The sequence below is a fragment of the Abramis brama genome, assembly GCF_963993115.1.
Source record: "Abramis brama genome assembly, chromosome: 2".
NCBI classification, from domain to species: Eukaryota; Metazoa; Chordata; class Actinopteri; order Cypriniformes; family Leuciscidae; genus Abramis; species Abramis brama.
Window position 1 is genome coordinate 36,474,118 of NC_139964.1, and position 27,489 is coordinate 36,501,606.

General features: G+C 38.1%; 1 protein-coding gene and 1 pseudogene across 2 annotated transcripts; both read right to left on the reverse strand.

The window, feature by feature from the left end:
• Positions 1 to 21: 21 nt before the first annotated feature.
• On the reverse strand, positions 22 to 9,031 carry LOC311078002 (annotated as a pseudogene). Its single transcript has 5 exons — positions 8,962 to 9,031; positions 1,574 to 1,669; positions 615 to 845; positions 137 to 433; positions 22 to 27 (listed from the first exon to the last, which is right to left on the reverse strand). The product of its transcript is annotated as an uncharacterized misc_RNA (transcript).
• LOC311078178 (von Willebrand factor A domain-containing protein 7-like) lies at positions 8,347 to 27,210 on the reverse strand. Its single transcript, XM_084106893.1, has 16 exons — positions 27,042 to 27,210; positions 26,645 to 26,918; positions 26,007 to 26,300; positions 25,030 to 25,123; positions 24,812 to 24,940; positions 24,485 to 24,671; positions 15,120 to 15,289; positions 14,353 to 14,465; positions 13,963 to 14,079; positions 13,673 to 13,882; positions 12,749 to 12,881; positions 12,473 to 12,628; positions 12,171 to 12,257; positions 11,283 to 11,554; positions 10,847 to 11,137; positions 8,347 to 10,640 (listed from the first exon to the last, which is right to left on the reverse strand). Exons 2-16 carry the CDS (start codon positions 26,840 to 26,842, stop codon positions 10,191 to 10,193), a joined length of 2,901 nt encoding a protein of 966 aa, XP_083963019.1. The 5' UTR covers positions 26,843 to 26,918; positions 27,042 to 27,210; the 3' UTR covers positions 8,347 to 10,190.
• Positions 27,211 to 27,489: the final 279 nt, after the last annotated feature.

The window sequence follows — 27,489 nt, forward strand, 5'->3', positions numbered from 1 at the left end:
TTCAGATATATTTGATTATTTTCAATCCTACATTGGCAACATACAATGCAACATAGAATCATACAAAATGGGAAACAAAAAAAAAACAGGAGATAGAAAGACACATGGAAAGTGCGTAACATCCACTGAAAAAAACATTTGCTGTGGAGACAGTGAATTGCACTATGGCATAATTGAGGTCGGTGGAGCCCGGAGCTTCTGCCTCAATAGTGAGTGTGAAATCTGTCCCGGACTCGGTATCGGAGGGTGCAGTCAGTGTGACGTTTCCCTGAGCACTTCCTCCTGCCACAAGGATCAGATAGTGGGGAAAAGACACGCTGAAGCCCAGGTCAGTCCGGGCTCGGATAGTGTAGTTGCCGCCAGTAGTGTTAGAGGTCACTGTGAAGTTGAGACCGAGTGGGACTCCAGGCTGTGCAATGTTCTGCGATTGGGCCTGTGGAGGAACAGAAATGGTTAATGTATGTTATTTGTCTCATACAGTGATGTGGTTTTTGCTACTATTTTTTTTGTACCAATCTGTGATGTAAATTTAAGTCTATTTTTGTTTAATGATTGTTATAAATTACAGCTATTTGTGTTTGTGTACACAACATTTTTTCATAGATATTTCTTACCGTAATGGTTATTCTATATCCTTTATATTGGGTGGGTGACTGTCTCTGTAATCGACTAGTCATTCAACAATCCTTTAAGTTGGACCACAAATGCTCCCTCTGGGATTCTGTCTACATTCACCAGGAAGTCTGTCGCTCCCACTGCTTTGATGGTTCCATTAACAACATCAGATCCTGAAGCTTCAACTAGAAGCACGTCAGTCACAGAAACAAACAAAGTAGCTTTCCGACCTGATCAACAATTAGAGAAACATTTTAAAGTCTTCAACCCTGCTCCTGCGGATACACTGTCCAGCTAAGGGGCCATTTAAACACCATTTTAAACTAAAAACAGGAAACTTTTAATGCATTTTGGCTGTTCATTTACTTAACAATGGAGTTTGGGGGGCAAGAAAATAAAACGGGTGCAAAAATGGCTTACAGAGTGCAAGTTTTTGAAAATAATAACATTAACATCTCTGTGTTAACTACAAAATGCGAATGGGTAGAAAACAGTGATGTCATGTGCATACATATTACGTGTTCAGTCAGTATACTCATAGTGTTTCTTTACAAAGTGACATCGCCAACTACTGGCCTGGCCTGCATAATACAGCATTTTTAGTCGTTTTCCAGGTGAACAGAAGGTAAAACCTTTCTACTTTTAGTACATTGTTGTCATGTACATAAGTTTATTTCCAAACTGCTTCAGCACACATTCATGTGATTTTCAAGTGATATTGAATAGCTTAATTGGCTGGTTCAGGTGTGTTTGATTAGGGTTGGAGCTGAATTCTACAGGACAGTGGGGTCTTCAGGAAGAGGGTTGAAGACCTCGGCTTTGAATTATTAAAACCAATGCATGGGGGAATTTTTATTTTTTTGAATTCTGAAACTAAATAAAAATTAGAATTTTGTGTGGATTTAATCTGGTGATTTAAAAAAAATCTGCCTATTTGAAGAAGATTTCAATACTGTACCAATAAAAGGGCGAGTGAAACTCTGTCCCTGTGAGTCTCCGTGACCTCCCTCAAATATCTCCACAAAGAAAAAGAGGACATCCACTGTACTCTGACCTGTATTTACAATTAAAGCAATAAAGACATGAATATATGCATTTACTTTGCTTTGGAAATAATAATTTGCGATAATATTAAAAATAAGCTTGTATTAAAAAAGCTTAAACCAAGCATAGCTTATATTAAATATATAAGCTATATTAAAAAATGTCTTATATAAAAAATGTTATATTAAAAGCTTATTTTAAAAAATAATAAAAATATCTGAATTTGTGTTTTGAAAATAAATAAAAGTCTAATGGGTTTGGAATGACATGAGTAAATGATGAAAATTTAAATGTTTGGGTGAACTACCGTTTTAAGCTAAATGGCTGGTTAAAAAAAACATGATAGCAAGTAAGGGTTGAAGGACTTCAGATTTTTGTGATCAAAGTCAAGTTGACGTCAACTACTCACCGATGACGTTATTAATGAACAAATAAGCCTGAACCTCGATCTAAAACTCGAACTCGAGTTGCCTTGTGCACAGCTATGACACATATGCCACAGCGCTGCCCACAAGGCTATTGCTCCTACATAACACCTGATTTTTATCAATTAATTTGTCCTTGGATTATTATATTTCTCACAGATTTCTGCTTGTTCTATACAGATAAAGTAGCACAGTAAAGATTACATTTATATGAATGCATTTGTGAGAGAGCGATTGCGTGTGTGAATTAATTCTACTTTGCAGCGTCTCTCTACTAACGGTGAAGCTGTGGGTTTTAGTTACTAAGAAATATATGCTAGAATATTTCAGTTTCTAAGATATTTTATTGATAAATCACAGAACAGTGTTGACAGTACATTTCTGCGCTACTGAATGTTTCCGTGGGCGCGCAATTTGCACGAGATATGCAAGCTATAGGCTATTGTCTGTGTGTGCATTTTAGAATGTAGTTTAGTTTTATTCTCCTTAAATTCCCAACAGTCAGGATGCTACCCAGAGGACCATCTGCCACTGAACCTGACTGAGACACACCTGAGACACACCTGAAAGGCAGGGGAAAAAACATTACAACTGAATCATTAGAATCTGTTGTTTATCTGTTACACACATATGAGCTTCCAGAAGCATTAAGCATGAAAAACTGGTTTATTAAGCACAAGATGAGCATTCTGTTCATAGATGCACAGGCTAAAGGGTAAAGACTGGAGAGTCTCTGGTGACATACACAGTCATTTTGGACAGAGATGGATCTAAGATAAAAGAAAGTTCCCTTTCGTCCTGGGAACTCCGACGTGTCGTCGAGGGAGTTCCCTGACGAATTGGGATCACGCAAGGGAGCCAATTGCCTTCGAGAGAATTAAAGACGGGGAGGCAGAAAGCACACCCTGTTTATTTTCTTTATTTTACAAAAGCACAATGTTTTGATTTGATTGTAAGTGGACACATACAAAAGTAGAAATATCACAGATTCTTTTTTTATATTTCTTTTTTCTGTATGACCATAAATGACGGAGTAATTTAAGTTTATTGTGCTACAATGTGAAGAAAATCTGGCAAAACGCGCGGGCACGTTTGTCGACCCCAGAGGGTTAAAACTGTAATAAATGTATAATAACACAATGTATCATTACACTGTAATAAAGGTATTATAATTTCACAATGCATTATTACACTGTAATAAAGTTATAATTTCACAATGTATTATGGCACTGTAGTGTCATAGTAGTGTCATAATGACACAATGTATTATTACCCCCCCCCCCCCCCCCCACACCTGGAATATCACTTGGCCCACCTTTCAGCTCATATCTGGAGCCGGGCCTGCTACAGCCAGGGCTCAGCGGAAGACAGAGAATTAAATTAGAAAATAAAAGACAGTTTGACACATTTTTTCTCGCATCTGTGATTTTTTTTTAATCATTTGCTCTGAGATGAAGCAAATATATTTGTGCGGGAATTTCTGCACTATAAAAGCTAACCTTGCGGGAATGGTTTAAATTATGTGCAATCCCCACATTCCCACACCGAAATTCAAGCCCTGTAAAAGTGAAGAATTTATGTTATTTATTACATAAATGTTTGTTCAAGCTACCTCACAGTGCTCTGTTTGTAAGAGTTGTTGAATGTTAAAATAAGGTGAATTAATAAAAAAAATAAGGAACATCCTGGATCTGTTTTTTCGCTCGTTTATTTTTTTTTTTAATGTATTATAGAAGTATCGGATCGGGACTCGGTATCGGTAGATACTCAAAATCAAATGACTCGGAATGGAACTCAAGGGCAAAAAAACCTGATCAGGACATCCCTAATAATAACTCAATGTATTATTACACTGTAATAAAGGCATAATCACACAATGTATTATTACACTGTAATAAAGGCATAATGACACAATGTATTATTACACTGTAATAAAGGTATAATTACACAATGTCTTATTACACTGTAATAAATGTAAAATAACACAATGTATTATTACACTGTAATAAAGGCATAATGACAATGTATTATTACACTGTAATATATGTATAATTACACAATGTATTATTACACTGTAATAAAGGTATAATTACACAATGTATCATTACACTGTAATAAAGGCATAATGACAATGTATTATTACACTGTAATATATGTATAATTAAACAATGTATTATTACACTGTAATAAATGTATAATAACACAATGTATCATTACACTGTAATAAAGTTATAATTTCACAATGCATTATTAAACTGTAATAAAGGTATAATTGCACAATGTATTATTACACTGTAATAAAGGTATAATAACACAATGTATTATTACACTGTAATAAATATATAATAATACAATGTATCATTACACTGTAATAAAGTTATAATCTCATAATGTATTATTACACTGTAATAAAGGTATAATAACACAATGTATTATTACACTGTAATAAAGGTATAATTACACAATATATTATTACACTGTAATAAATGTATAATAACACAATGTATTATTACACCGTAATAAAGGCATAATGACACAATGTATTATTACACTGTAATAAATATATAATACAATGTATCATTACACTGTAATAAAGTTATAATTTCATAATGTATTATTACACTGTAATAAAGGTATAATAACACAATGTATTATTACACTGTAATAAAGGCATAATAACACAATGTATTATTACACTGAAATAAAGGTATAATTACACAATGTATTATTACACTGTAATAAATGTATAATAACACAATGTATTATTACACCGTAATAAAGGCATAATGACACAATGTATTATTACACTGTAATAAATATATAATACAATGTATCATTACACTGTAATAAAGTTATAATTTCATAATGTATTATTACACTGTAATAAAGGTATAATAACACAATGTATTATTACACTGTAATAAATATATAATAATACAATGTATCATTACACTGTAATAAAGTTATAATTTCATAATGTATTATTACACTGTAATAAAGGTATAATAACACAATGTATTATTACACTGTAATAAAGGTATAATTACACAATGTATTATTACACTGTAATAAATGTATAATAACACAATGTATTATTACACCGTAATAAAGGCATAATGACACAATGTATTATTACAATGTATTATTACACTGTAATAAAGGTATAATAACACAATGTATTATTACACTGTAATAAAGGTATTATAACACAATGTATTATTACACTCTAATAAAATATAATAACAATGTATCATTACACTGTAATAAAGGTATAATAACACAATTTATTATTACACTGTAATAAAGGTATAATTACACAATGTATTATTACACTGTAATAAATTATAATAACAATGTATCATTACACTGTAATAAAGGTATAATAACACAATGTATCATTACACTGTAATAAATTATAATAACAATGTATCATTACACTGTAATAAAGGTATAATAACACAATGTATAATTACACTGTAATAAAGGTATAATTACACAATGTATTATTACACTGTAATAAATTATAATAATAATGTATCATTACACTGTAATAAAGGTATAATAACACAATTTATTATTACACTGTAATAAAGGTGTAATAACACAATGTATTATTACAATGTAATAAAGGTGTAATAACACAATGTATTATTACACTGTAATAAAGGTATTATAACAAAATGTATTATTACACTGTAATAAAGGTATTATAACACAATGTATTATTACACTGTAATAAAGTTATAATAACACAATGTATTATTACACTGTAATAAAGTTATAATAACACAATGTATTATGGCACTGTAATAAAGGTATAATGACACATTTATTATTACATTGTAATAAAGGTATAATTTCACAATGAATAATATTTTAATAAAGGTATAATTACACAATGTATTATTATACTGTAATAAAGGTATAATTACACAATGTATTATTACACTGTAATAAATGTATAATAACACAATGTATTATTACACTGTAATAAAGTTATAATAACCCAATGTATTATTACACTGTAATAAAGATATAATTACACATTTATTAATACATTGTAATAAAGGTATAACAATGTATTATGGCACTGTAATAAAGGCATAATGACACAATGTATTATTACACTGTAATAAAGGTATAATTACACAATGTATTATTACATTGTAATAAAGGTATAATTTCACAATGTATTATTATATTTTAATAAAGTTATAATTTCACAATGCATTATTACACTGTAATTTCACAATGCATTATTATTCTGAAATAGAGTTATTATTTCACAATGTATTATATTTTAATAAAGGTATAATTTCACAATGTATTATTGTACTGTAATAAAGGTACAATAACACAATGTATTATTACACTGTAATAAAGGTATAATTACACAATGTATTATGGCACTGTAATAAAGGTATAATTTCACAATGTATTACATTGTCATAAAGGTATAATAGCACAATGTATTATTACATTTTATACTACAGGGCCGTTGAATGCTTGAATCTGATTGGTTGACAAACGTTCTAAGGCGTGCATTGGTCCTCAAACCAAGACATGGCTATGTACCCAAGGTGCTCTCAACTCCGTTCAGAGCCCAGGTCATTTCACTATCTGCCCTTCCCCTGTCGGATTTAAGAATTAAGTCTACTCTGCCCCGTGAGGGCTCTCAGAGTTTATATAGAGCATTCTTCCCTGTTCAGGCAGTAGGAACAGCTCTTTGTATGCTTTGGCAGCCGCACCAAAGGGCTCCCGGTCATGAAGCAAAGATTTTCACGTTGGAAAGTAGACTCTTTGGCCTACGCATCAATGGGACTTCAATGCCCCATAGGTGTCAGGGCTCAATCCACAAGGAGCATGGCCTCTTCATGGGCATGGTCCAGTGGTTTACCAATTGAAGATATTTGTGCGGCGGCCGGCTGGTCTTCACCGTCCACATTTATGAGGTTTTACAACTTGGAGGTGCCGGCACGCAGGCACAAGTCCTTTCTATCTAGGAGGTCTTGACCCCTGAAGGGCCCAAACCTCTAGGTATCCCTTCGTGGGCTCCGACATTGGTCCATCCCCAGTTGGTATTTGACTTTTAGTTCTACTATAAGCCTCGGGCTTCACAGCCTCAGACTATAGTTCAGAGCGAAGTCGTCAGCTAATAGCACAGCGTTTTGAAATGGGTTCCCATAGCGTCTAGCAACGCAATACGAGTGAACCGTTCTTGAAAGGGAACGTACTCGGTTACTAACGTAACCTCGGTTACAACATTATCCACACCTGCTCTCCCTCTTATATTGTTTCCATCCATTGTTGGTATCAACATTCAGTGCAACATTTTGAGTAAATTTTGTGACTCTAGACTGACTTGTATTAGTTGGTTTGGTCACATTATTAGAATTAAACGTGAACAATTTTGAGTCATTGTAAACAATGACAACTTTGTAGTTGTGTTTAACTTTTGCCTGCCTGTGTTTAGCGTGCATCACAGTGAAAAATGTGTTGAGAGTTTTGCAAAAAGAGTTCATGAGATTTGCAAACAGTGTTTTAACTGCCTGAACTTGTTTAATATTTTATATATAATATATAATATTTTTAGAATTTGGTTCAGAGAATGGGGTTTAGTGTTTTAGCAATTCAGAAAAACTGTAATTAGGAGGTCACACACAGCCTCAATCAGAAGTTCTGGAAGCTCATAAATGTACAGTAAGTTGGGTTTGTTGCAAAACCTTTTACAGTGGTTGTATATTGTTGTCTTTCAATGCATTTGATAATTCATACTCATAAAGTATAACTGAAATGACATTAATTAGAAGATTATTAGTTAAAACATTTCAAAATGCACCTGCAGACTATTTTATCCAGTCATGAATTTTGTTATTGAGGATTTCTATAAAATATTATGCAATCATCGTCTCGTTCTCGTGAACCCAATGTAGTGTCTCGTCTCGTGGGGCTGACAGCTGAGATGGAGGACAGGTTACATTGTAAAGGACTAGCTGGGGAGTTAAAGACTTTACAAGTAGGACAAGTGCTAGCAATGTTTTCTCATATCATGAAGTTCTGATGATACTTGAGCTGAGGTTAAGTAGCCTATCGATAGTGGAGAATAATAATAATTAATAATTTGTTACACTTATATAGCACTGTTCTGGGTACTCAAAGCGTTTGATGCGACGGCAGCCATATTGTGCCAAACATTGACACAAAACCCCATTTCCAGAATAGTTGGGACATTTTGTAAAATGGAATAAAATCAAGAATCTGTGATTTGTTAATTCTCTTGAAGCTTTATTTACCTGACAATACAAAATATAGAAAATATTTCCAATGTCTTCACCGACCAACTTAATTTTATTTTGTAAATATAAACAAAGTTTTGATTTTGCTGGCTGCAACATACTCCACAAAAGTTGGGACAGAGGCATGTTTACTACTGTGTCACATCACCATTCCTTTTAATTACACTTTTTAATCATTTGGGAGTTGAGGATACTAATTGTTGTAGTTTTGTAAGTGGAATATTTGCCCAATCTTGTCTGATACAAGACAGGACTGCAGGCAGGCACATCCCTTCTATGGTGCAGAGTGTCTAGAAACCACTCAGATTTAGCATGTGCAGAATGAGACCTGGCATTGTCTTGCTTCCCAGGAAAGATGTCATCTTGACGGCAGTTTATATCTCTGTACAATTCAAATATATGCCTCCATGTCAGTGATACCTTCACAAATGCAAGTCACCCATACTCACCCCAATACCAGGACAGATGTTTGCTTTTGCACCTGTCACTGATGAAAGTCTAGTTGGTCCCTTTCGTCTTTGAGACTGAGAACTAGATGTATGTTGTTCCCCAAAACAAGCTGAAACATGGACTCATCTGACCACAGCACACATTTCCACTGTCTTCTAGACCATCTGAGATGAGCTCAGGCCCAGAGAACTCGCCCGGCATCTCCGCATAGAACTGATGTATAGCTTTCTCCTTGCGTAAGTTCAAGTTGAATTTCTTGATGCAGCGCCAGACTCCGAAATGGTTTTCTAAAGTACTCCAGAGCACATGTGGCTGTATTTAACAGAGTAGCATGATGGTTTCTCATGCAATGCCATCTGAGGGCTCAAAGGTCACGCACATTCAACGGAGGTCTACTGCCTTGACCTACACAGACTGAGATTTATCTGGATTCCCTGAATCTTTTCACAATATTATATATGGTAGATGGTGAAAGACATAAATTCCCTATATTTTAGGGAGTTAAATTTTTTCACATATGTGGCATCAGTCTATAAAGACAGGATATAACTTAACTCAGTCAAACACTGCTTCAAACCTAATAAGAACAGGTTACAGCTGAACTCTCCCTATTTTTTATATTAATTATTTCTGAATAATAACTTCTTAATTATCTCTTAATAACTTCGTACTTTACTATAAAAAAAGAAAGTGAAGACAGTTAATTTAAAGATACTGTAGCCTACCTGATAATTTTTTCTTCTATTTGGGCAAAATGGTTTAATAATAGGCCTATATTTATATAAACCCCAAATAATATATTTTAAAAGCAATCCTCTGTGAAAAAAACAGGCTTTATGATGCCATCTACTGTTTATTATAGAGGATTGTAATAGATGAGAAGCTCTTTCCAGGGACAGGAAAGCCTTGGCCAATAACATGCTCAGGAAAAAGGGGGTTGCGCATATTGAACTCAGGGACAAAAATTATAAAATGAACAAGTACATCATGAATCCATTTTCCAAACCGTGTTTTTGTCTTATCCTGAATCACTACAGTCCACCTATAATAAGTGTTTATATTCTGACTATTTTAGACCGCAGTACGCATGCAGTTCTGTTTATTAACCGCTAGAGCGCCAAACGTTAAGGACTGCAGCTTTAAGTAAAAGGCAACTCTTTGTTTTCTGTAATAATTTTCAATGATTATTGCACATAAAGATTTTTTTTTTTAAAGAATTAGAAAAAGATAATTTATATTCCAAACAATTTTATCCTACACCTAAGCATTGTCACATGATTTAGACATTGATTATGTACTTCAGAGGCATGTTATTTGTATATAATTATATAAGTTTCTACTCAACTGAAGTTTCTCCTATTCACATAAAAAAAGCAATTAAGTTGCAGAGCAAAACAGACATTGAGAAAGACACAAAGTAGCCTCTATTGGGTGTGGTTATGACCGTGGTGATTGTCGAAGGCTTATTAGTGACTGTAGAGGGCTCAACTGTGGTTGCAGTTACAGAGGGACTCTTTATAGAAGTGAAACATGTGCCCACATTTCCCACCATGTCCACAACTACCAGCTCTACTTCCTGAGAACAACAGGAAGCATTATAGGATGCCACAGTCACATTTGTGCCATCCTCACTTATCACAATGCTTAAGCTGAGAGAGCCGTTCCCACGGTTGAAAGACACACCAGATATGCCTGTGCCATTCCCGTCCGTCAAGTTGGCGGAGAGTTCCCATGATGCCGTGCTGCATTCCACAGAACAGTTGGCTTTGATGCTCACTACCTGACAGACAGGGCTAGAAATATCAGTCACCTGCCAAAATAAAAATAAAAATAATTGAGGTTAATCAGAGTCGATGAAGGGATCAAATGCTAATACTGTTTGCACCAAAAACAATGAGTCACGAAGAAAGCTATTCTATTCAATGAAGATCTTTTACAGTACAATGAAAATACAACATAAGTCAAACTGATGGAATTATTAATAATGTCTACTCTAGCCGCTTTCATAACAGCTACCTTAGTCATGACACTGAACCGCAGTGCCACGTAATTCGAGTCACTGGACTCTGGATCTTCTGCTTCAATAGTGAGTGTGACATCCGTCCCTGACTTTGTGTTGGAGGGTGCGGTCAGTGTTACAGTTCCCTGAGCGCTGCCCTCTGTCCCCACGTTCAGAGAGCTGGGGAAAGACACGCTGAAGCCGCGGTCAGTCCGGGCTCGGATAGTGTAGCTCCCTGTAGCGTTATTGACCAATGTAAAGTTGAGATCGAAAGGAATTCCAGGCTCTATAGTGCTATCTGGTTGGGCCTGAGAAGTGAAATGGTTAATATGGTTAGAAATATTGTGAATGTATTTTGCATATATTTAATTGAATATTCTGTGCTGCTCATACTAAACTTATATAAAAATCATGTGTCAATGTTTTTTTGCTGAACTATCCCCTTAAGCTCACCGTGATGGTAACTCTAGAGCCTTTTTGCTGTGTGGGTGACTGTCTCTGGAATTGACTAGGCAAAGATCGAGTTGAGTCATTCAACAGTCCTTTAAGTTGGACCACAAATGCCCCCTCTGGGATTTTCTCTAAATTCACCAGGAAGTCTGTCGCTCCCACTGCTTTGATGGTTCCATTAACAACATCAGATCCTGAAGCTTCAACTAGAAGCACGTCAGTCACTGTGACTGAATCTCCTCCGGTCACAGAGACAAACAAAGTAGCATTCCGACCTGATCAACAATTAAAGAAACATTTTTTCATTCACATTGACGACACTAAAAAATTAAAATAAAGATAGTTTCCTCATGTTTATACACTCCTGTTCAAAAGTTTGGCATCAGAAAGATTTTTTTTATTTAAATGATACTTTTATTCAGCAAGGACAGAATAAAAACACACAATGAACTCTCTATTCATCAAAGAATCCTGAAAAAATGATAATGAAATCCAAGAAAATATTAAGCAGCACAACTGTTTTTAACATCGATAATCAGAAATGTTTCTTAAGAAAGATTTCTGAAGGATCATTTTCAACTGATGCTAAAAATTCAGCTTTACCATGACAGGAATAAATTACATTTTAAATTATTTTAAAATAGAATACAGTTATTATAAATTGTAATAATATATATTTATAATAATACAATATTACTGTTTATAGCTGTTTTTTATGCTGTATTATTTTATCAAATAAAAGCAGTCTGGGTGTGCATAAGAGACTTCTTTCAAAAACATCTAAAAAATCTTACAGACTCAAAACTTTTGACCGGTAGTGTCAGAAGAAATAATCAACTGTCTAAAAATAATCAAGAGGAAATATTAGGGGGAAAAAAGATGATATCATACCAATGAATGGACGATTGGCTTTCGGTATGATGTCACCTCCCTCTGACTGCTCCACAAAGTTAAAGAGAAAGTTCACAGAGCTCTGACCTGTAGTCACAATTAAAATATAGTGAAAGTAGCACTATTGCAAGATGCAACATTATTGCAATCTTCCAAGTGAAAACATTTGACTGATTTTCTTTTCAAAACCATTGTTTGTTAAACTAAAATCAAGATTAAACATAAATGTAATTATAACAATACATTTGATACAAAAATTAAATAACAATGGTTTACATATCTGGCAGAATAAAACCACTTGCCAGTGACTTTAAGGCTGTAGAAAGTTGCCGAGTTAATGCTGATCTTCCATTCCATCCCTGTCTGGTTGTCAGAGTTTAGTGTAACTCTCCTTAAATTCCCAACAGTCAGGATGCTACCCAGAGGACCATCTGCCACTGAATTTGACTGAGACACACCTGAAAGGCAGGAGAAGCATAGCTTATTTTTAACAATGATTCTGGCATCTGGATTTTTGTATTGGAGAAAATAAAACCCTCATATCATCAACACACAATATCCGAGGTGCGTTGGCTCACCTGTAGGGCTGTAGAGGGTAAAGACGGGAGAGTCTCCGGTGACATACACAGTCACATTGGACAGAGATGGATCCAACACAAAAGAAAAATTTTCTGCAATGGCTGGACTTCTCACAACCTGAAGAACAGTCACCTTCAAGAAACACAGAGACGTTTTCAATGTTGCAGTGTTTCACAGCAAAATTCCAACCACCAAATTGAAACAAATAAAAATTTAACTTTTTCCAGAACGAGTCCGATACCGATAATTTCAGTTTTGGTACTTGCCGATATCTGTATTTTAACTGCATTTTTTACTTTTAAATATATTGGGTAGAGAAACCAAAAGAATATGAATCATATTAGTTGGCTTAATTTGTTTAGCAAATCATGCTTAAGCATGTTTAAATGTATTGTATGATCTACTGCTACTTTCACTGTTCATTCTATTGCTCTATCCTATTTTATCATTTAATTGCACAGCTCATATTTAGAGCTGTTCCAGCAGGCTCAGCGCTAAGGATTGGGTCAGTGGTTCACGAGGATTTTACGAGGTGGCTAATTCGTACGAATTCATAAAACCTCACTTGTATAAATTTGTACGATTTTTGCTGAATCGTACATATTTTACGAGTTGCCCAATTTATATGAATTCGTACGAATGACCTACCCCTGACCCCACCTCTAAACCTACCCATCACTGGGGTTTAGACAAATCGAACGAATTCGTACGAGTGAGGTCATAAGAATTTGTACGAATTAGCCATCTTTTACTCACTCGTATGAATTTGTACGAATTGGTTGTGACAATTCTCTATCCCAAAACTGGTACCGATACTGGTCTCGGTATCAGTGCATCCCTAATATATAAATATATATATATATATATATATATATATATATATATATATATATACACATATATTAGTCATTGTCAGAACATACCAGAGCTGAGGTAGATGCATCCGTAATGACTGCAGTGGCCTGAGACAGTGTAGCCCTTGGGACCTCTATGGTCTGTCCACCTGAAATCTGAGCCAGGTCTCTGTACAGCTGTATGTCCGACTGAGGAATTGATCTTGAATTAAACTGTTGAGATTGTGAGACATCCCGTCTTCTACGGAATGAGAAGGGGTCAGTCAACATGAAAGTGACCTGGAGGGCAGAGAGAAATTGCAGAGAGTATCAGTTACAAATTAGCAGCAATGACGTAGAAGTGTTCTGCAGGCACTCACTGTTGACTTGGTGCGTTCTATCATGGCCTGAACAGTGCTTTTTAATTCACTGTCCTTTGCTGAAGCATCGGTGAAAACAAAAATGTCTGAAGACGGAGGAGCACCTGCTAGTGCCAACTGAAAAAAACAAGATGAGAAGACCTCAATATATTATTCATTTCTCAATCTGGCTTTATCTCAGATAAAGCTCAAACCAGCTGTGATAGTCATGATAATTGTATCAGTAATATAATCTTATATACTGTATCAATGTGAATAGGAGTGTTTTTCTTAGTTTAAATCAAGGTTTACAAAACTCTCCTAGACCCCCACACACATATACACACACAGACACACACAGACACACACACAGACACACACACACAAACACACACACACACACACACACACCAGCAGTCCTGACATGCACATCTCTGGAAAGTCTCCTCCACCAGAAGCTGTGAGGGAATTGATTTTCGCTTTAAAAATATCTGCATCTGCAGTCCTTGTCAGAGGTCCAAAATCTGTATGACACAAACACATCACAGAACACTACAGAAACAATAATGTTTTACATCATTTAAATGTAATAATTTAATAATAATCTAACAGAAATATTTTGAATATCTTTACATAATTTACTTCCACTAACTATTGTTCAGCTATCATTCAGATCAAACGTCACATTACACTTGTACTGATGATGGCAGACATATGTACTTTTAATATGCCATAAAAAGCAACTCACTCACAGATCATTTCATGTTCAAGTCATTGCAAGTTAGATTTGAACATGAACAAAAGTGATTATGTCTGAATAGGTGAATAGTTTAGTAACTATTCCATCCATTTTCACTTGATGCAAATGCCTCAATGTTTGATGCATTCAGGCTCATTTGCACACACACATAATGGGCAGGCATTCATGTTGACCACGTGATCAAGCCAATCACAGCATTACCACGCCACAGTGAGTGTCATCACTGTGTCACAGTGGGACAGTGAGTGCATATAAGCTATCATAAAAAATTGTAGTCTATAGAATATTAAATCTCATATTTTACTGTTGATTGTTGATTATTTTGTCATTCAAATTCAATGTTTTGAGGCACTGCCTCCTTTGCTTTTTTGCCCTTTGTTGGGGGGAAAACTGGATAATATAGACACAAGATGACTACCTGGATCATTAAATGGGACTAGGATGTATTCTGAAGGTTCTTTCTGTGTTCCTCTCCTGCTGTCTATGATACTGAAGGAAACTCTCTTGGCTTCTTCAATGTCATCAGACATACTGCCTGTGGTGTCAATCACAAAAGCCAGAACTGAGGTCTGACTGAGGCCCATCAATCTGAGAGAAAGAAAGAAACAAATAAGACTGGCCATATAAATTTGTTACTCTAGGGGCGTTATAACTAAAGAACTCTGTGTATCCACATCAGCAGAAATGGCATTCCACACAGCTAAAACACTAAAACTAACTAAACACTAAAACACAGCTAAATGCTAAAACACAGTAGGGGCCCTCATTTATAAAAGGTACGTACACACCGATTTGAACTTAGGGTGTGTGCATACTCTAAAATCCATGCTAACTTTCATATTTAAAAAAACGGTCTTTGACGTGGAAAAGTTTTTAGCGACCCGTCAGGTTCTAAGCAGATTTACTGAAGGGGTGGATTCTGGAATCCACTGCTGCTTCTATATATCTAATGAGTGATGTAATGACTGAGACAATCGGACACATAACTATTTATTACATTTAACAAATAAGCTTTAAAGCCCACTCTTAGGAATGAAATATCCCCCCAGAAGAGGCAAGAGAGCAGAAAAGGCCTCAGTCGCCAGGGCGACCATCAGATAAGATGGTTTTATTGCTGTTAAAAATGTGGTCATGTGGTCAAGACTGAGGCCATAGGAAAGACCTACAGCCCTCAAAACAGATTTCCCTGCATTAATTTATAGACGAACTGATCTATAAATGAACATGCATCCCAGGACATTGTGTGTGATCATTGTATGTTCCCGGTTGAAAATTCCACCTTATTGGTCGATCCAACCCTGAGAGGTGGGACCTTTTTCAGGCTTTAAATTGTAATTGTTAGGTCCTATCTTGGCCTTCTTGGTACGCTCGCGTAGCTGTCCTGCATGGCCACACCAGGCCCCAGGGCAGCAGGCATTGACCCAAAACCAGCAATGTGCTCATTCAGGAGAGAGAGGACTCTCTCAACCACAACAGAATTAAGGACAACATCAGGAGTTTGGCACAATTTATTCCTTCAATGCAGAAGTCGTCAATCGCAACTTCAACAATAAACTCTTCCGACTTCCTTCCTTCTCCTGTTAGCTCTGCATGTCCTCTCCGGCCCTAGTCCGGCAAGACACAATCTGCACTCCAGCCATGCGGATAGAGTCAAACAAACCATGCAAGTCCATCACCATTTCTTCATTCAATGCAGAAGAAATCGATTGAGACTCATGGAACCTTCAAAATCCTCCCTTAGGAACTTCACAAAATGCTTTCACTACAAAGGCCATGCAAGTATACATTTAATGAGGTGCTCTGAAAATAATAAGCTGATGGTTCTTTTCATAGTTAAATGGATCTTTTCCATAGTTCCATTTTCTGCTTCCGGTTTCATTCTGTCACTTATCATTATACCCAAGTATGTGTGATTGTCTGTTGTGTAAATCGATTAGTTATGCTTGTGATTTAGTTAATAAAACTTGTGCACAATATGTATTTGGTTCTGATTCTCTGCTTGTAACAAAGTTTATTTTACGATTTAGATTTTGACTACAGGCTCCTTAGTAGTACTGTACAGTAAGAAAGACATTTCCCTCCCCCGGAATTGAACATTTCTTAGAATTAATAAACAATTAACAGTGAGTGTTCAGTGGGGTGCACAGGTTGATTGAGTGCAATATAAATTTTACTACATTAAATTAATTCTATTAACTGATCCAAATATTCATATAATTATGAATTATGAAATTCATATAATTAATTATTACAAGTTATGACTGATTATTCATATTTATTTTTAGCTAATTTGCTACAGTGATTAAAATCAAAGTATTAATCAATAGTTTTCCTTCTAAATACCACATGAGTTGAATGACTTCTCTTGGCTTATGAGATGTTACTTTGTTATAGAAGTTACCAGTGTGAAATGTTATTTTCATGTTATTTTCATTCTCTAATGTCTGTATTAAATATCTGAGAGGTGACTGAAGGGACTGGCCCATGCCAGGAATTATGGACTCGTTTTGTTTGAGAAAGGTCTTCAGCATGTGTACATTTATCTGTTCCCTTTCGGTCGCTCTGTCGACGCCACGCCGAGACCGACGAATAGGGATCTCGCTAGCGAGGCCAATCTACTTCGAGTGAAACTAAAACAAGCCAATACACCTTGGCGTGCAATCATTTGCATCAGCTGTGCAGCCTCGCAGCGCGGGTATAACAAGCAGCTGGTGTGATTGCACTTCAGCTTTTTGCTTCTGAGCTTTTTGCGTCTCCTTCGGGGGAACCAACCCCCTAGGAGCCCTCACCCCTCTCACGCTCCGCAGCCAGTTGAGCCACCATTGGAGAACGCCGGACCTGGTCCCTTGAGGTGTGTACCGGTTGTCTCCTTTGGTGCTCCCCGCGACGACCAGATGTCAATCACTGCATCGGAGGGTGGGTCAGACTTCAGTCGACTCAGCGCCGCTACCTCCTTCGGGTGTGTCAGCGGTGCCCAAGACGGACCAGGAGAAGATGGCCATGCTTTCCCGGGCCGCCAACAGGGTCGGGCTTGTGTGGAACCCTCCACCGTGTCCCGAACCCTCGAGGTTGGACGATTGGTATCTCGGGGTGGCACGCTCTGGTTCTCCCACCCCAGTGCCTTTCTTCCCATAAGTGCATGAGGAGCTTACGGGGACGTGGACGGCACCTTTTACTGCCAGAAACCATCCCGGTGGCTCCTCCTCCCTCACCACCCTTGATGACCCTTATCCCGCCAGTGGAACGGGCCGTTGCTATGCAGCTGTGCCCTAACTCCACTTGGTGCGGAGAACCGTGTCTTCCTTCCCGGGCCTGTAAGTACTCGTTGGATTTAACCTTTTGCGTCGAAGGTTACCACGCGGTCAGTGGGTCGCACGATGTCCCCCTTGGTGGTCCAGGAACGCCACCTCTGACTGTGTCTGGCCGACATGAGGGGGACCGACAAGCTCCGGTTCCTTAACTGTCTGGGGTCTAAGGGGTTTTTGGGGTCCTTGAGATGTTTTGACATGCCCTGACATTTGTGCTTTTTTCAGTTGCTTATAAACATATTAATGGCAAAGGTGTAATTACACTCTATTTAGCACAAACAGGGCTACAATAATATGTGAGCAACATGTATGTACATGTTTGTATTTTTGAGAGAATAATGTTTATGCATGGTTATTGAAAAAAATAAAAATGAAAGTTTCTGAAATAAGGCCACAAAACACATGTGTCCACTAGGGCTGTGCTCAGAATATCGATACAACGATACATCGTCATGAACTCCTGACGATGCGCGTATCGATACAGCAGCTGCCGCATCGATACTGTTGTGCTTATGTAGCCAGCTCAGGGCTCGAATTTCGGCGCGGGTATTGCTTATAATTTTAATCATTCCTGCACTTTAGCATGTAGATTGTATGAGTAAATTAATCTACACAGACTATACAATCAGATCAGTCATTTTAAAACTTTCTGCGAGACGCAATTTCACAAAGAGCTTGTTTGTACTTTCGCCTGGCTCCGCAGCGCGAGTCTCCGCTGCCTGCACGCGCACCTCCCCAAACGGACGAGGCGTTTATACTCGACGTGCTCACAAACAGCTCGCGAGTAACAAAAGTTATTTTTTGCGGATTATATCACTTTAACAAACAAAAACACGCAAAATTATGTCAAACATTTCTTGTTGAGTATCCTCTAAACACAGTCGGTTATGTCTTCAGCATAAAACGCATGATGGGACAGTAGGCTATAATGAAATCAGGATCCGTGCACTAGCTCTTAAAGGGACAGAAGCCATATGTGTCTCATTAATATTGTTGTCAAAACAACAAAAGATAGTTTTAATTTGAAGAATTTGGATTAATAGCCTATGTAATTAATTTAGTCAGGACTAAAATATTACCCAGTGTTATTTTGCATTTGATTACTTTATTCAGTTTCTAGTAGCCTGTTTCTGAATACTAGTGCTAGACCTATTCAAAAAAAATTCTCTTTATTGGTAGGCTATCTTTATTCTATTGTATTTATTTGCGCTACTGAAGGAAGAGCCAGCTATAATGAGCTGAACTGAGAACGACTGACATCTCTCTCTTTTCATACAGATTAAATAAACAGAGAATATTTGTTTTAAATGTTAATTTAAAAGAAGAGAATTCAAGCTTTATAAAGATATCACTCGTTCCTGTGTGAAGTATTTGCTGAGGTACAGTTCGTTTTTGGACGCGTTTGAGAATGGACTTCACTGACAGAGAGAAGGCAGAACTCGCATCATGTTTATTTTTCTTTATTTGGCAAAAAGCACAACACTTTGTTTTTATTGTGAGTATTCACAAAAAAATAGACACTTAATGATGAATGATGTATAATTCTGTATGTATATTTGCGTTCGAGGGTCGAGCATTTCAGTACAAGGTCCTGCCCTTCGGGCTGTCCCTGTCCCCCGTGTCTTCACGAAAGTCACGGAGGGGCCCCTTGTTCCCATGAGAGAACAGGGCGTTCGCATCCCTATCTCGACGACTGGCTCATACTAGCACACTCTCGAGATCAGTTACGCGAACACAGGGACCTCGTGCTCAGGCACCTCAGCCAGCTGGGCCTTCAGGTCAACTGGGAAAAGAGCAAACTCACCCCCGTGCAGAGGATCTCTTTGCTCGGTATGGAGTTGGATTCGGTCGCACAGACCGCCTCACAGAGCAACGTGCTCAGTCGGTGCTGAACTGCTCGGGCAGCTCCATATGAGACCGCTTAAGCACTGGCTTCACGGCCGAGTCCCGAGATGGGCGTGGCATCACACCACCCACCGGGTGACAATCACACCGGTGTGCCGCCAGACCTTCAGTCTGTGGTCAGACCCCTCGTTCCTGCAGGCAGGAGTCCCCTTGGAAACGGTGCCCAGGCATGCTGTGGTATTCACAGATGCCTCTGTCACTGGCTGGGGTGCCACGTACAATGGGCATGCAGTGTCAGGGGTGTAGACGGGCCCCCAACTGCATTGGCACATCAACTGCCTTGAGTTGCTAGCAGTATGTCTCGTTCTGAGGCGTTTAAAGAGTCCGATACAGGGCAGAGACGTGCTGGTCCGTACGTACAACACTGCAACCGTTGCGTACATCAACCGACAAGGTGGTCTACGCTCCCATTGTATGTCACAACTCGCCCGCCATCTCCTCCTCTGGAGTCAGAAGCATCTGAGGTTGCTCAACCGTGTGGCCGACGAGCTATCACTAGCTATCCTCCCGGGAGAATGGCGACTCCACCCCCAGGTGGTTCAGCTGATTTGGAGAGAGTTTGGGGAGGCTCAGGTAGATCTGTTTGCCTTCTCAGAGACCTCCCACTGCCAGCTGTTTTACTCCCTGGCCGAGGGAACACTGGGCATGGACGCACTGGCACACAGCTGGCCCCGGGGCCTCCGCAAATATGCATTTCCCCCAGTGAGCCTACTTGCACAGACTCTGTGCAAAGTCAGGGAGGACGAGGAGAAGGTCCTTCTGGTGGCTCCCTATTGGCCCACACGGACCTGGTTTCCAGAACTCATGCTCCTCGTGACAGTCCCTCCCAGGCCCACGGAGGTTCTAGGTGACTTACCCCCAGAGGTACTTAACATCATCACTTATGCGTGAGCGCTGTCTATAGCCGCTTTCCGACCGGAGGAACCTTTTCACAGTTCCTAGAACTATTGGCTAAAGTACCCGGATGTCGGCGTGTTCGCACCGCAGGAACTAGGAATGATTTTAGTTCTAGGAACTCCATTTGGAGGAACTAATTTAGGTCCTACTTCAGAGTAGGGTCTAAACCAGCACTATAGGAACTACCCGTGACGTTAGTGTTCGCTGATTGACCGAACGCACGTGGAACACCAGCACCCGCCATTTTTAAAACAGCTAGAATGTAAACACACAGATTATAGCCTATATATTTACTCCATAAACTAACTATACAAACATGGAAAACAGTGATAGATGGGTCTCTAAACCTTTATGCTGAAGAGAAAATCCAACGCAACTTTGAGGGGACCAAGCCAAACATGATTATGTTTATCTGCCCAGCTAGCAACACTGGACATCAACCACACGGCATAGGCTAATAACTTTATTTCATATACTGTCTACTTTCTATAACAGTTCTATCTAATAAGATATTAAACAGTACTGTTAGACAGATTGCTAACTAATAAACACAGAGAATGCGAGCATTGTTTGCTCTGGCGTTCTCAGCGCCGCCAAAATAAAGGTCCGTCGCGCCGTCAAAATAAAAGTCACCGTGCTTGCGTCACTCCCTTACCCCTCCTACCAGTTCCTATGGCCACTTGGCCAGTGCGAACGCAAACAGCAAAACCGAGTTTGGGGGAGAGTAGTTCTTAGAACTGTTTAGAAGTGGACAGTTCCTAGAACTAAGTTCCTGTAACTACTTGGTCGGAAAGCGGCTATTGAGACGTGCGTATGCCTTGAAGTGGAACCTGTTCGTCGAATGGTGTACCCCTCAGAGAGAGGACTCCCGAAGATGTCCGATAGAGTCAGTGCTTTCCTTCTTGCAGCAAGGGTTGGAGCGAAGGCACCCTCGGCCCAGACATGGCGGAGCGTCCGGTGCCAGGCCTTATCCGCTGAATCCCTGAGAACCGGATCTAGGCTGGGTCTCATAGTATGTGTGACCCTGCGGGGATCCCATGTGTGTATATTCTCCACGGCTGCTCCTAAATGGAAGCCTGTGTCTTTCCTTTGAGCTAAGTCACCCACTATTCATATGCAGTACAACCCTCGGGTTAGTCCATATGTGTATTCCTACATAACACTTTTAAGAATGTGGCTCCCACAGCGTTCCCCTCCCAGATCGGGCAAGCTTTCCCAGTGTTATCCAATAATCTCACTGTATGGGTTATCACAGAACAACAGTGACAGATACACTCGGTGTAAGCCTTCTCCCATCTCCTATGTCCTTCCAGGCAAGAAGGTGTGGAGGCTTACACAGGGCGCTGGATGGGGTGCAGCAGCTGTGGCCCTTTAGTAGGGATTCCTATTCATCGCTCTTGACGTGGCGTCGACTGACCGACCGAAAGGGAACGTCTCGGTTACATATGGTAACCCTCGTTCCCTGAGGGAGGGAACGGAGATGCCACGTCCCATTGCCACATCTGCTGCTGCCCGCCGGAGCGACCAGCTTTTCAGGCTTGGCTCCTTAGCAAAAAATGCAATCACACCAGCTGCTTGTTATACCCGCGCTGCGAGGCTGCACAGCTGATGCAAATGATTGCACGCCAATGTGTATTGGCTTGTTTTAGTTTCAATCTAAGTAGATTGGCCTCTCTAGCGAGATTCCTATTCGTCGGTCTCGACATGGTGTCTCCGTTCCCTCCCTCAGGGAACGAGGGTTACGCAACGAGATGTTTTGCTGGGGTACCCTGACAGCTATGGTCACAGGGGTCACTGGAACCTATAGTGTCCACTCATTTGACACTACTTAAAACTTCTTCAGTAAAAAATATCTTTAATTTATTATATTTCTGACTCTTGTCTTAAATTGACTGCACTTCTGACTCCGGGACTTAATTAATCATATCTGGTCCTTGGATCTTTAACTTTAAATCCCCTAACAGTACACACTTTTAATGTGGTAGAGAGTCGAAGGAGCCTAATGCAGGAATTTGGAAATCTAATAAATTCTTGCCGCTCACCATTCTCAAGTAAAGCATTTGGAAGTTAATTGTTAGCTCTTTCCCCACCAGCGCTTTATTCTATCTTCATTCATTCTTTTTTATCAACACTTGAATTTAGCATTTAGAGGCAAAAAGATGAGAAAATTACGTTTTTATCAAAGACATCCGGATCGGATTCAGACGATCAAAATACAGATGATCAAAATACAGATGGAGTAGATTTGAGTCCATCAACACCCCTAATGCTTGCACAGTCCTGTAGCTCATCCTGGGTCGACATTTCATCAGCCCCTTTCACGCAGCGCGCTGATCCCAGGAAATTACCGTAAAATTGATAGAGTGCCTTCAATTTCAAGATCATTTGTGATTTTTAAAGATTTCACAACTGGAAGTGAGGCATACACACATTTTATTTATTTGTAGGTATGTTCGTTCTCTGAATTACATATACGCATATTTGAGAAATAGTATGATCAAATGTTGAACAGTTTCTACACAACATTTTATAAATGAGGCCACTGGCATGCATTCTTCATTCATCATTTTATAAAAGAATACCCTGGTGGAAAAAATATATGCTAAGTATACTTGCAGCCAGACTAATTTAGTATAATTCAAGTGTGTTAATGATTATTATTAGTTAACTTGAAGTGTGCTATTTTGAAACAACAAACTTTATACTAAGTATATTTTAGCTGTAATTAAATCATAGTAAAGCATAAAGTGTATTTAGTGTACTTTTGTGTACTAAATTTGAACAACTTAAAGTATACTAAATATACTTTAAGTATATGTCTGTGGCTTGATTAGTGATATGAAAGTGTACTTTATTTCTGTTACAAGTACATTACAAATTGTGACTCTGGATCACAAAACCAGTGACAAGTAACACGTTGCAATAGCCAACAACACATTGTATGGGTCAAAATTATCGATTTTTCTTTTATGCCAAAAATCATTAGGATATTAAGTAAAGATCATGTTCCATGAAGATATCTTGTAAATTTCCTACCGTAAATATATAAAACATTTATTTTTGTGAGTGAATGCAGCACTATCGCAGACAGACAGACAGACGACTCAAACTCGGGTCTACCGAAGGTCCACGAGCCAAGACTCAAACTCGGGTCTCCTGAATCCCAACGGCGCTACATTAGTGAACTTGCCCATGACAAATACACATTATTAGACAAATAATACTTAGCTATACTTTGTACAAAATACTATTGTATACTATAATGTATTATGAAAGTATACTTTCAGTGCATTGTTACAGTGATCATTTCCAGCACACAGTTAAAATATACCTAAAATATATTTTTAATAAAGTGCAAATAAATACACGTTTAAAAAATAAACTGAATTTTCACTTCATGTATATTTTTATAAGATATATTGTTAGAAAATAAACTAAAGTACAATTATTTTAAGTGTATATTATATTAATATTTTATACCCACTTGGGTAGAGTTAAAAAATCGAGCTTAATTTTATGTAGAAATGGTACATCGCCATGTTACTTTGACCAAAGTAATTGAACACACATGACCTCGTAAATATGAACTTTTCAGAAGGACTTAAATGCTTCTTTTTTTTATAATTAGCTAAAGAAGAGCTCAAAGAGTGGTGTAAAAAGAAGGTATGTGTACCGAAGAAAGGCTTGGTTGCCTGTGGCCAGTCGGATGTCTTGCAGCAGTTCCATAGTAGCGTTGATGGCCATTTCAGCGGCACGCTGGTGAAGAAAGCCGTGACTTGAGCTGATGTCATCCTTGTTGATACCTCCGGTGGGGTCTCTATAACTGGTCCAGTCAAGAAGGCCACCATGACTACACTTGCCTGAGAGAAAATTATGTCAGCATATATAGATTAATAGTTCCAATTTCAAACATCCTGTGGACTGTAATGACAGGCCTATACAGAGGAGTTATAACTGAAAGGCAGATCAACACTACACATGGGATGCTAAGCTTCCTTACCCACAGGTTTTGCAGAGGAGACCAAGCTGAAATACCCTGAGGTTAGTTTCTTATGCAGCAATATTTCTGGGAGAATGTTATCACTACAGTCTTTCCCAGTGCAGCTTTTGCATGTTGGTGTGCTGCGGTCTGTACATACAGATAAAAGATAAGAATGTGAAACTAGTTTCAAAACACTCTGGAAATTGTAGAATGAGGGTAATTGTATTTTGTCATACCTGCTAGATTGTTGAGAGGAAGCTCACGTCTGATCAGGGGGCTGAAAGGAGCAGTGTTTCCCAGTTCCACCCAGTTACTGTGGCTATAGAAATCCTGCACACAAACATTGCAAATCAAATATTACAAATAATACTGTCCAACGTTCTAAAAGTATGTATACACTTTGTGGTTGTCTAACATATTGGAACATGTGCATACAGTTCATTTGCGGTGGTTAAACTAAACCTGTATGGACTGAAAAAGCTCTGTCATCATGTTTGCAGATGTTACTTGGTTTAACTTTACTTTCTATGCAATGAAATACAAATATTTTCATCCAAACAAACAAGTTTTTTACAAATACTCTTAGTTAAGTAAAAAAAATTAAGAAAAAGTAAAAGAAATTGAATAGCCGTTTTAAAATGCTTAATTTTTTATTCTTTTTTATTTTACCTTAATTTTATCAGGAAGTCCCACTGAGATTGATGATAAAACATAGACCAAGCCTACAACGCTGATTTAAACACAGAGGTATTGTACAAGAAACAATCGCATGTCTCCTTTACTGCATTCTTTATGGTTATCTTAAATTCATAATTAGAAACAAGTATGCTCAAAAATCTAATTGCTAATTGTTTCATGACCAAAATAGGAAAATGCTGTTTTCCCCAGATCTGTCAAAACCCAGGGTACATTAAAAAAACAACCACTTAGAGGAACGCAATTTGTAACTACCAGAGCTAAAACAAATGTTAAAGCGGTAATAAAATAAAATAAAATAAGAGAATAGAGAATCGGCAACTCCATGTAAACGGTGCTAGCAATGACATGGGTTTGATTCCCTGGGAATGCATGAACTGATAACATATGCATGTAAGTCACTTTTGATATATATTTTTGGATGTAACGCAAATATATATACTGGTATAAAGCCAGCATGAAAAAAAAAAAAAAAAGATTACAGACCACCCTACTATAATCTCCATTTATAACGTACCTGTAGAGTATGACATGCAGCCCCCAGTGTGATCCGACCAGAGATATAGCTCCCCTGCTGCACACTGGCCTTTACTGCAGCCAGGCCACTAGTGATGAGGTCCCGGCCCTCACCAAAAGCCTCATTATCAATGTGACGCGCCGCACTCAGAAGATACACTACATCTATGGCTGCATTGCTTAGATAAATCTCTGTTATTGCTGAATAAAAACCCAGTGAAGAGATGGCAGAAGATGAATCAGGAGATGTTGCGCAGGCTTGTTGGACAGCAGATACAGTCAGTCTGTTGTTTATCTGGAAGTGAGGTGTGGAAAGTGGAGAATATTATTATTATTATTTTTATTATTAAAAACATAACTCAAATTACCTTCAGTTGTTTATTCAGGTTTCAAATCAGTGTAGCATAACTTGAGACTTAGCAACTTAAAAAACAAACAACAACAAAAAAAACAGCAGATTCAAAAATCACATTTGAGGTATGAAACAAAATATTCTGTTGTAAAACAAAATATATAAAGTCTCTTCAAGGATTGTTTATCAGAGACCATTTTTTTAATAGTTTGTGTGACTATAAAATGCTAATATCTTCCTGGTTCTTGGAACAATTCATTTGGTTCACTCTCATGTTCTTTTCTTACAGCCAGTGTAAAGTCTCGTCCCAGGGCAGTGGCTATGTCACGGCACACTTCTGCTGTCTTGCGGAGGATGGCCATCTGAGTGATTTCTCGATGGGTGACGGAGCCACCCTGAAAAAGAGGTTTGAATGCTGCCACCGGGGGGGGTTGAAACAGGGTCCCCCAGAGAAGAAATACAGCCACCACAACCAGTGAAACCATGACTGTCCACAATAAATGGTGCTATGGGACTATTCAGTCTTCTCTCACCAGTGAAGAAAATCTTGATGAAATTTCACTAAACATTACAAATAAGATAAATTAGCTTAGATATGGAAATTTCTAAGCTTTCCTCATAAAATATGATATATTACTCAATTAGAGAAAAATCGTGAATTAAAAAGTAAAAATAGAGAATTACCTTTTCGCAGATTTTGTGTGTATACTGTAACTCATGCACAGCCTCTGTCGGTGTATTTATACACCTTTAAATGATGAATGTTAGCGTCACACATATTTTGTGACGGAAATAAGGGATTGTATGACAATCCTTACTGTAGGTTTGTGTGTGTGTTACTAAGAAAATCAGTAAGAAAGAATATTTACCTCCTTGTTAACTACAACTGTTGATTGTGCAATTTAATTTGAATTGTAATGAATGATTCATTGTTATGATTGGAATGCTTTAACCTTTCCCAGAACGTCAAAGATCACAATCATACACATCATTAACAGGGCTGAAGGCTACGAGGCGGGGGGTGTAAAGTGTAAAGTTGTGCAAGACTCGCAACTTATGCATTGTAACATACTGCTAATACGCCATGACGGACTACGCTACTTCCGATGTCTTAAGTTTCGTAAGTTGTGCA

Bases quoted from the DNA above. Each gene is read 5' to 3' on its own strand.
- LOC311078178 (XM_084106893.1), bottom strand. From the start codon at position 26,842: ATGGTTTCACTGGTTGTGGTGGCTGTATTTCTTCTCTGGGGGACCCTG. The intron at 13,883-13,962 runs GTGAGTGCCTGC...TCTGCCCTCCAG, and splicing joins TAGAACGCACCAAGTCAACA to GTCACTTTCATGTTGACTGA. The intron at 12,882-13,672 runs GTATGTTCTGAC...TGTTTCTTGAAG, and splicing joins ATGCATCTACCTCAGCTCTG to GTGACTGTTCTTCAGGTTGT.